Genomic DNA, 10,882 nt, shown 5'->3' on the forward strand with positions numbered 1-10,882 from the left:
CTAATCCTTTACTCTTTTGAACTTTTGTCGGGCTAGAAAGTTATCTACTCCAAAACTTATGTCATAGCATCAAACTTGTCAGAAAAGGAAACATATGATGTGGTGAAGCTATTGGGTTGTTAGGTGGTGCTTTACTCATAACTTCTTTGAGAATTCCACTTCATCTCAAATCACTGGGGGTTTCTAAGTGGCCATTTCTAATTGATAAAGTCCTTAAGAAATTGGCTGGATGGAAGAAAGGGGTTCTCTCGATCGTTGGGTGATTGGTTTTAGTGAATTTAATCGTTAGGGCGATATCAGTCTATTGGATGTTAGTGCTTCAAATGCCAATATCCATTACAAAGAAAATTGATTGCTTCTGAGGTGCTTTCTTATGGAACAGTAACAACGAAAGAGGAAACATAAAATTCCCTGTCGACTGGACATAAATCTGTAGACGAAGAGAGTTTGGAGGCTTGGATCTTCTCAACCTATCATTGTTCAATAAAGTTCTACTTTTAAAATGGTGTTTCAAATATTTCAACGATAATGATCGACCCTGGCATACTCTAATTCAGGAGATATACTACACTAGGAGGACATTAGCCGATCCTGCTTCGACCTCATAAAAAATGTATCCCATTTTTGGAAAAGCATTGATAAGTTCTTTGATCCATTCCAACTATTCTCAAATCCTTGTGTTCAATACTATTGTCAAACATTCTTTTGGCAAGATGCTTGGCTATGCCATCATCATAAGGTGCTAATGGCTGACATTCTCTTTTATTTTTTTTACTAAAGCTAACGGCTGACATTCTCAAGAAGAATGGGGTAACAAGTCTCCATTGTTGTCCTGTGTACTCAGAATGTTGTAGGAACACATCCATAAAAGTAAAAACAAAGAAAATAAAGATTAATGCAAACTCAAAATTTACATGAAAAACCCTCTGAATCAAAGAGAAAAAATCATGAATAGAGATGGATAGAGATTATTTATTATTTTCAAAGTTGGAATTTATAGAGTACAATGCAAAAATCTTAGAAAGATCCCTATTAGAATGGAAATAGGCAGGAGGCCTGCCAGGAGCCTATGGCCTGACCTGCTGTCGGCCTGACCTGACCTGACTTATTTATCTAAATAAGTCAGATATAGATTTTTAAAAAGATCTGTTTAAATAAATAGGTCAGACCTAAAATTCCAAAGCCTGGTCTGAAAGCCTGTAGGCTGGTCTGTATAAATTATATATATATATATATATATATATATATATATATATATATATATATATATATAATTAATTTATTATTTTAATATATATAATTAATTAATTATTGATCTTATCCATCAATATCCAATTATCTTAGTCCTTTCGAGAATTAAGAAGACGGAAGAGTCTTTTTAAATAGGCTTTCAGGCTAGGCCAGACTTTTTTATTTTGCAAAATAGATCAGGTCGACCTCATTTTAAGTCTGAACCGGTCCAACAGGCCAGACTCAGGCTAGTATTTTACAATACAGGCCTGGCCTGTTTAAGCCAAAGTCTGATCTGATCTGGCCTATTTCCATCCTAACCCCTATTAACTTTATGATCAGTGCTAATCTAAATGCAAGACACCTCTACATAGAACAACTAGAAAATATAGACCACCTGTTGCTTGGTTGCGATTACTCAAAAAATATTTGGTCATCTCTCCTTTGGGGCTAAGCAATCAACTCTTCACTAAAAGCATCAATGATCTATGGCATAAATGGAGAAGTTGCTTAAGAAATAGAAAGCAGACCACTGCAGTAGATGCCATAATCACTGTGGAATGCTGATGTATCTACAAGGAAAGAAACAAACGATTCTTCAGATTTGAAGCTCAAATTGGCTGAGTGGTGCTTAAGAAAGTGCTCATCCTCTTCACCAAGTGGACATCAGCCTCTCAATGTCATTTCAATGCTAATCTTGCAAATGAGCTTCGGCATAGACTATTGTAGTTCATGCTTTGGTTAGCTCTTGAGGGAAGGGAAACTCAACATGAAGGATGACTGCTGCATTACTTCTAGAAGGGTGTGCAGTTGAAGGGGTCAGCGGCAACCATCTCCGAAGCCCTTGGGCTTTATGACCATTTAGGTTGTTGCCGTTCCTCCATGTTTGCTTGGGAGATTGGTTTTTTGAGGAGGGAGTTTATTCCTCATCTTTCGATGGGATGGGAGCTCTTATAATATGTCATTGCTTCTTTAGGTGCAACATAATCATCGGTGAAGCACATTGACCCACCACCTTATATTATACATAGATTTAATATTAAATATAGCTGGTATATCTTCTTTGTTGTTACCTAGATGCACTGTAGTTTTCTCCCCATCCCAAGTGGTCATCATGTTGATAATCTGCAACTCAGTTGACCCCAACCTCTTAGAAATATCGGAACATCCATGTATTTCAAAGATTCTGCAATCTATTTTTTGCTCCGGATAAATTTTTTTTGGATACAACTTGCCTCACTACAGTACTTCAGACTATTGCCATACAAATAATGGTTATTTCCGTTCCTAATAAGCAAACGCTTGTAAAAAATAATGATAGATTAATGTGATATTTTAAATTTATCGATGTTTGTTTCTAGCATTGACAATAGAAAGTCGATAAAATTATTTATTCTTGTAGTGCCTTAAAAATTAAAAGGCAACAAAAATAGTGATCCAAGATTGTGAGACCAATTCCAAAAGATATAAGTAATTTATCCAAATTTTACATGCTTGTAAAGTAGATAATTACATCTCTTCCTCTCTCTCTTTCTTATAAATGCCTAGATCACTTAGTTTCTCTCACTAATATTTGATCAATTCTTTTGAAAATTCAAATGATATTTTTTTTCTCTCTTTTATCCATTTATAGAATATTTAGATTTAATATAGAGGTGCCAGATATAAATGGAATAAAAGATAGAACTTTAGAAAAAAAAATTATGTATACAATCGTATATGTGCTTCATTAATTCTTGAAAGAGCCATGACCCCACTCTCTCTTAGCTCCTCTGCTACTCTTAATCTTATTTTGATCATATAGGATGCTTGTATATAGTATTATAAATTTATTAACTATTTATTTTTAAAATTTTTATTTATTAAATTTTATATTAAAATATCTAATTTTTAAAATCATAATAAAAAAAACTTCTGTCTAAATAAGAACTTGCGTATTAAGCTGCAATCTCTTTAATTCTATAAAAAATTTTAATTTTATAATTTTTAAAATCATAATAACAACAAAAATGATTAAATATTTAACTCAAACTCCAGTCCAATCCAACTCAGTTGTTATTTAAATCGGAACATGTTCAGTTAAATCTATATGATACTTAGTACTAATCCAAAATAGATGATATATTACATTTAAAGTATTTCTTCGACAACCTGACACGGCTGAGATGATCAAAAAGATGGGTTTGAATCCAAAATCATGACTAAAAAGCAACGAGTTTCCAGGTCGTCTTCTTCTTCTTTTTCTTTTTTTTAATTTATTTAATTAAAAATATATAGTTGACTGCTCATTAGGAAAAAAAAAAAAAAAGGTGTAGTTGATTTTAATTTCCAATAGTGGTCACTTTCATGCATTTGTCTTTGGCCCATTGTTGCTCTTTAAAAATCCCTCATTCCCCTCCATCTTCTTCCCCTTCTCCCTGGCCCCTCCTCCCTATGGCGCTGGCCCACCCTACTGATCCCCCACGGCGATCCCTTTACCGTCCGCCAAGTCGACAGCTTTCCCAAAGTCTCCGAACTCCCTCGGCCATCTCCGACGAGACCCGTCTGGAGCCTAGCTGCGTCCTGGCTTCAGTGATCATACCTCCATTGTCTACAATTTCTTGGTAAGCCTTCTCGTCCTCTCCTCTTATTTTTCTCTTTCCTTCCGGGAACCCCTAAAATGGCTTCTTTCGCTCATCCGTGTGATTTAGAGGGCAATAATCGTACTATATAGGAGGAGCTGTATGTACCTGATCATTTTTGTTTGTTGGATGGCGCTGGGTTTCCTCTATTTGGGGTTTTGAGAAGAGAAGGGGCGGATTTGAGTTTGGACTTGAGTTTGATCGCTGCCTTTTGTCCGGTCTGGTTCTACTGTTGCCGGAACCCTATCAAGATACTGCCTTTTTGAACAGATTTACCTGGTTTCCTGTTTATAATTTGCCATTTATACGAGGAAAACTGCAGCGAAAAATGGATTTTAAAGTGTTTTTCCGTCGTTTTCTTATTTGTAGATTGCATTAAATGTAAAAATGGTGTAAAAGAGAGATCTTTTTTGCCGTTTAGGTGGGTTTCGCGTTGCTTTTTCTTTCTTCAGCTGGTGACTAAGCTCATCATGGAGCCCCAGTCTACGTTCTGATGGTTCTTTTCGGTTGCTTTTGATGCGAGCATTGTAAAGGCGGTCACCCATTTGGGATTTTCGGTCTTTTGTTTAACCGATTTCAAAATTCAGATCTTTTCTAGATTCCAAACGGATTTTTAGCATCGACTCTTCTCTTAATTGGAGCTAGCTTTCAGAGTAACTTGCATACAACTATACAAGTTGATCTGATTTTAAGGTTGTGGACATATAAACACCAAACAGACGAGATGGCACTGTTTTGGCTTCTTTGTTTACCAGATGACCTCATTTTAAGCTCTAAATTTGAGTCTTTCCCCATTCACCGCACGGCTCATCAAAAGAAATTTACTGACTGCTTTTCCCGTAGCCATCTCTCTGAATTGATCATATGTTAGTACCTTCATAGAAGCTAGAGAAAGATATTTCTTTAACTGTCATACGGTACTCGGCATACCTTTCCTATGGTCTTTGTTTTTCTTTTTCTTTTTCTTTTTTTTTTTCCAATAATCAATTGATGCTATTACTTTTGTCATTCAGAGCGTGGTTCTGTTTAACTTCATACCGAGCTTTCCCTTTGGCCATGGGCACTGCCATTTCTTCCATGCAGTCCACTCTATCCTCCCTTTTTTCTTCCTTTCTTCCTGTATTGCACAAGTATCAATTGATCAGCTTCGTTTTGCCTGCAAAGGAGAGGCCCTAAGTGATATGTTTCTGTGCCCACCTTGGATATTTGTTTTTCTGATGAGTCTTTAGATTCTTACCCACTTCTCATGTGTCTTGCATGATGTACATGATGGTAAGTACTTGTTCATTATAATTTGTTTGTATCTAATTTTCTTTTCATGCAGATGCTGGATGGTTTGTTATTTTCTTTGGAAGACACTAAAAATTAATATCATCATGTTTTTTTTGCTAACAAAAATCATTGCACGATGCCTGTTATTTGTGGAAGGTATATTTCTGACAAACTTTTTATGTGGGATTATTGCCCTTTTCAGTGGCTATATCTTCCTTATATCAACATTATTAACAAAGAGGTCCTTTTCAATTCTTCTTAATCATCGAAACTATTTTTAGAGAAATGAAAAATTGATGGGATGTGGGTTTCAGGTTTTTAGATCTTGCTTTCTCAGACCCATCACCTGATCATATTTAAGATTTCTGGACTTAGCTAGATGTGGGCATAGCACATAATTTGCATCATGAGGCATTCAGACTCTCGAGGGCATCACTCAGGATCATCACAATCGGAGGAATCGGCCCTGGATATGGAAAGAAATATATGCAATCACCCATACCTGCCCTCTTGTAGTCCATCTCCTCTCCAACCAATTGCATCAGGTTGTCAGCACTCTGAAAGCAGTGCTGCATATTTTTCTTGGCCCAATTCTACCTTAATGCCTGGTGCTGCTGAAGGCCGGGCAAATTACTTCGGGAACCTTCAGAAAGGAGTACTGCCAGGACATCTTGGCAGACTGCCAGATGGTCAACAAGCCACGACATTGCTTGATTTGATGACTATAAGAGCATTTCATAGCAAGATCTTGCGTCGTTTCAGTCTAGGTACAGCTGTAGGCTTTCGAATCAGGAAAGGGAAGTTGACTGACACACCGGCAATACTTGTTTTTGTGGCACGAAAAGTTCACAGGAAATGGCTCAACCACAACCAATGTCTGCCATCTGCCCTTGAGGTACACAATATTATATAGTTTATAATTTTGAATCATTTAATTCAGCAAACAATTTGATGTGTTATCTTTGTACTGTGTGATGCCCTCTTGCTCAAATTAGTTTTGATAATATACCTTTATTTTTTCCGAGATTTGCTTTGCCTGTTTATCATGAAATTACTTTTTTGATTTCATAAATAGGGCCCAGGTGGTGTATGGTGTGATGTAGATGTTGTGGAATTTTCTTACTATGGTGCACCAGCACCAACTCCTAAGGAACAATTGTACAACGAGCTTGTGGATGGCTTGCGTGGAAGTGATCCATGCATAGGTTCAGGTTCTCAGGTATCTATTCACACTTATCCACCATTTATCTGACAAATTTGTGATGCATCCTGGTGATGTGGATTGTTAGTTTAAATTGTTATGTCTGCAAGCATGTGAAAAAGACATACCAATGGAGGATTAAAGATTGCTATTCATATATTATAGATCTTCCTCATAGTTGCTTGGTTAGATATTTTGAAAAACATTAAATGTTCTCTTGCTTTTCAAGACAATTCCTCTTTTCTCAAACCAATTTATTAATAACTTATGATCCTATCCTCTTTGTGGTTGTGTTCTGATTCTAATATAATATTGTTTCTACATTGTGATATGATAGTCTATATATTTATAGCTCATGGAAGTCATTTCAGCTATCCACAGAAAAATTGGATGTGACAAAGTACTATTGGTTGCATGATGGTGTTAGTCCTGAAGTATGTACACTACTGCATACTATATAAAATGCTCGCCTAGCCCTTTCATTCTTTCTATCACTCTTTTTTTTTTTTGGCTGTTGTGAGCATATTCCTATTGCATCATATGCATATAATTACCTGTTTCATTCATTAATTGTTTTTATGAACTCAATTCTGCTTCATTATGTAAATATCATGTCTCTTGTTCTGTTTACTTATTGCTAAACCCCTTCCCAAGGGCTTCATGAAGAAGAGATTTTGTATGGATATATACAGAATTTCTACTTCCATATTCAAGTTGCATTCTTTTTGTTTTGTGCTTGTCTTATATCTAGCCTGGCCAATGGAGCCATGTCATATGGGCTGTGCATTACTGTTGGAAACTTAGGAGGGTATCTGGAGAAACACGAAGGCATTTAAGTTCTTCTTGAGGCAGGTACTGTATATAGCTGGTTTGGGAAGATGGAGATTTCTGTACCCCTAAAAAGGAGATTTGGAATTTTACTACTCTCGCACTCCACCTCTGGAGAATGCTCGGAATTTGATTTTCTAATTATTGTGGCTTCACCAACCCACCCCACTACCTGTAATTTATCTTTCTCAGGTCATTTTGACCTCTTGGGCCTTCCCCCTTGCCTGTTTGGGGTTCCTAGCTTTGCCATGGTTGATCTAATCCAACCACCAAATCAACTGAGTTGGCCTACTCTGGATTTATGAAATCATGTCACCACTTGGTGCATCTGAGAATTCATTGAAGCTATCTTATTCATGTAAAACTATTGCCATATTTTAGTAGTTTGTTGTGTTTTTTTATCAGTTGACTGCCCTTTCTTTGGTTTTAATTGAATTGCTTTGATTGGAGGCGCATTTTGATAAGTTTTTAATCACATTTTGAAGAAACTTGCTTGTTTTTAATCACATATTGAGGCTTATTCCCTAGCTTGTTAGCCTTTGTCATTCTTGCCTTCAGTGTCTACTTCAGCCCTCATGCATGATCCTCATATCTTATCCTTGTGCTCCACTTGGTATAATGCATGCTAATCTATATTTGTGATTGAGGTGCATGTGCTCTATTTTCTTCATTTGGATTTTAATCCATCTATCTTGCTCCTGCATTTGCCAGCATCTAGTCTACATAAAAATTCTACCCTTGATGTGGTCCTCTTCAAAATCCACATTAGGTCACTATTAAACCACATTCTAGCACTTTTGATTTTTATGTTCCTAAAATTTCTCATATTCCTTATTGTGCCTTCAATAATGTTGTTTTGGCACCAGTTCGTATATAGGGGCGACTAGGCTTTTAACCTAGATCATCAAAGGTCTGATGGGCAATTAGGTCCTTAACTCTTTTGTATCTGCAACCTTTTGAAGGCCACAGTTGATTCCATAAATGATTCAAGTATACCATTGGTTACCAAGAATGAATTTTGGACATTGTGCACGAGGCATGAAACAAGCACATTCTCTTTGGACCACCACATAAGGAAGAGAATCCTCTGGGTCAAGCTCAATTAGTTGCATTTGATTCATAAATTATTTGCTGGTTATTTGTTTTCTGGTTATCATGTGGTTATTTGTTTTTCTTTGTTCTTGTATTCTGGGCCAAATGTTGGTCTGAGGATGAAATGTCAATTGAATTCTCAATGAAGTCACAATCTCCACCATCAATCAAGTATATTCTACTCATGTTAAGTTACTTTACTCTCCTTATATAATTATTCTAGTGTGATCTCTTCAATTGTTCTGACTGCTTCACTGTCATGGTCAGGTGGCAAGCCAAGAAACATATGGAACCTTAGGGGCCATTGTGAAAAGTCGTTCAGGAAACAAACAAGTTGGTTTCCTCACAAATCGGCATGTTGCAGTTGATTTGGATTATCCTAACCAGAAAATGTTTCATCCATTGCCGCCCAACCTTGGACCTGGAGTTTATCTGGGCGCCGTTGAAAGGGCGACATCCTTTATCACGGATGATGTTTGGTATGGGATCTATGCTGGAACAAACCCAGGTAACAGAGTTCCAGTTTATTTATGTTATAATATTGTTATGTGGATTTAGCATCTCAAATCAATAGATGTTTTATGGCTGTTTCAGTCTAATTTGAAACAAATATATCCCTTGAGCTTGCAAGATCATAAATAAATTAAAAAAAAAATCTTAATCCGATTCTGCTAGATGCTTGTTCATGTTCCTACATTTTTTGCTTAAAAACATGAATAGGTGCTTATGACTCCTAGATCACTTATTCTAATACTGCACATATTTCATTGATTTTGTAGATTTTCTTTACAAAGTCCACGGGATGCAAATGTGATCTGTATACCAATTATTGAGAAAGTGACATTGTAGTGTTAGCTTCAGTGAATGTTAACTATCTTTGTTAGCTTTTAGGACGGCATAACCAAGCACATTCTTCTGTAATAACTTCTGTTGCTTGGTTTCTGTTTTTGGTCGAATGGTGTTCTAATTCCCAAACATACCTCTTACCTTCTGATGCACCTGCAGAGACTTTTGTGCGAGCTGATGGGGCATTTATTCCCTTTGCTGATGACTTTGACATGTGCAGTGTCACCACTTTAGTGAAGGGAGTGGGTGAGATTGGAGATGTTAAGATTATAGACCTACAATCACCAATCAATAGCCTCATTGGGAGACAAGTGGTGAAGGTTGGAAGGAGCTCTGGTTTGACAACTGGAACTGTCATGGCTTATGCTCTGGAGTACAATGATGAGAAAGGAATCTGCTTCTTCACTGATTTTCTTGTTGTGGGGGAGAACCAACAGACATTTGATCTGGAAGGTGATAGTGGGAGCCTCATCATTTTGACAGGCCAGGATGGCGAGAAGCCCCAACCAATAGGTATTATATGGGGTGGGACAGCTAATCGTGGAAGGTTGAAGCTTAAAAGTGGTCACGGTCCAGAGAATTGGACAAGTGGAGTTGATCTGGGTCGCCTTCTTGATCTTTTGGAGCTTGATCTTATTACAACAAGTGAAGGACTCCAAGGTTTGTATCTCTCTACCTTTCACCTGAGCAGTAAAAGATCTCATAATATATTGTGATGCCATCCTTTTTATTTCCCCTACCGAAATGCTTAATCTCCTTTTTTTTTTTTTGGTACCAAAGATGCACTGCAGGAGCAAAGAATTGCCTTAGCTGCAGCAGTTAATTCTGTGGTTGGGGACTCATCTCCTACCGTAGGCACCCTTGTAAACGAAAAAATCGATGAGATTTATGAACCTTTAGGTCTTAACATCCAACAGTTCCCTCCTGAAGGTGCTTCTGGCTCCGCAATGAATCCACCATTTACAGGTGAGGCTGCAAATAATGTCGAAGAGCACCAATTCATTCCAAATTTCATCAGCATGTCCCCTATACATCGCAACCAAGAGGACAATCCTGAACTGAAAAATCTCTCTGAACTAAGAAATTCTATTGATGAAGATCTTTGTGTTTCTCTGCATTTGGGGGATCGAGAACCCAAAAGACCACGTTCGGATCCAACATTGAGCTTAGATTTGCCAAAATGAAAGGAGCTTTCAATCATGCTCTACGGTTGTCAAGCAGTGTCCCAAGAAGAATTTTTTATTGTATGGAGATGCATCGGGCATAGTTATGAATTTCAAAAGAGAAATTCTGTACGATCAGATCAAAATAGGGACCTTACTTTATAACTCACCGGCCTACGTAGAACTGATGAATAGCCTGCACTGCAGAATCATTTATTTTTCTTTTGTCATCATCATCTTCTATCAGTTCTGAAATGGGACTGTGCTGAGTTTAAAGGTTAGACATTTGACCAGTCAGCAGTATTGCAGTTTTGCATGTCCAAGCGATTTACAAATGCATTGGTCCTCAATTATGTAGAAGACAGTGTTCATGGTATATTATTGCTACCCTGTTAGATCAAGCTCCATTTTGTATTGAGCATTAGATGAGTTTTAAGCTTGGTTCACTTTCTTTTTCCTTAAAACATGAAATATCCATCAAGATTATATTCTCAAAGTATGAAATTCTCCTAATTTGCTGGATGAGCCAATATCTGTTTACATCCTTGGAAGTAACTGGAGTGAGAGTTAATGTAATAAGCACACTTGGGATGGAAATCTGTGTTTGCACAAGATTTTTCTGGACATGT

At 37.1% G+C, this 10,882-nt stretch overlaps 1 protein-coding gene across 1 annotated transcript; it reads left to right on the forward strand.

Moving 5' to 3' along the window:
- The first annotated feature begins 3,779 nt into the window (after nt 1-3,779).
- Nucleotides 3,780-10,654, forward strand: LOC105049211 (protein NARROW LEAF 1). Its single transcript, XM_029265764.2, has 6 exons — nt 3,780-3,833; nt 5,438-6,018; nt 6,199-6,342; nt 8,512-8,752; nt 9,250-9,750; nt 9,871-10,654. The coding sequence occupies exons 2-6, from the start codon at nt 5,530-5,532 to the stop codon at nt 10,272-10,274; spliced, it is 1,779 nt and encodes a 592-aa protein (XP_029121597.2). The 5' UTR covers nt 3,780-3,833; nt 5,438-5,529; the 3' UTR covers nt 10,275-10,654.
- The last annotated feature ends 228 nt before the right edge of the window (nt 10,655-10,882 follow it).

Source organism: Elaeis guineensis, chromosome 7 (assembly GCF_000442705.2).
Source record: "Elaeis guineensis isolate ETL-2024a chromosome 7, EG11, whole genome shotgun sequence".
Taxonomy (NCBI): Eukaryota; Viridiplantae; Streptophyta; class Magnoliopsida; order Arecales; family Arecaceae; genus Elaeis; species Elaeis guineensis.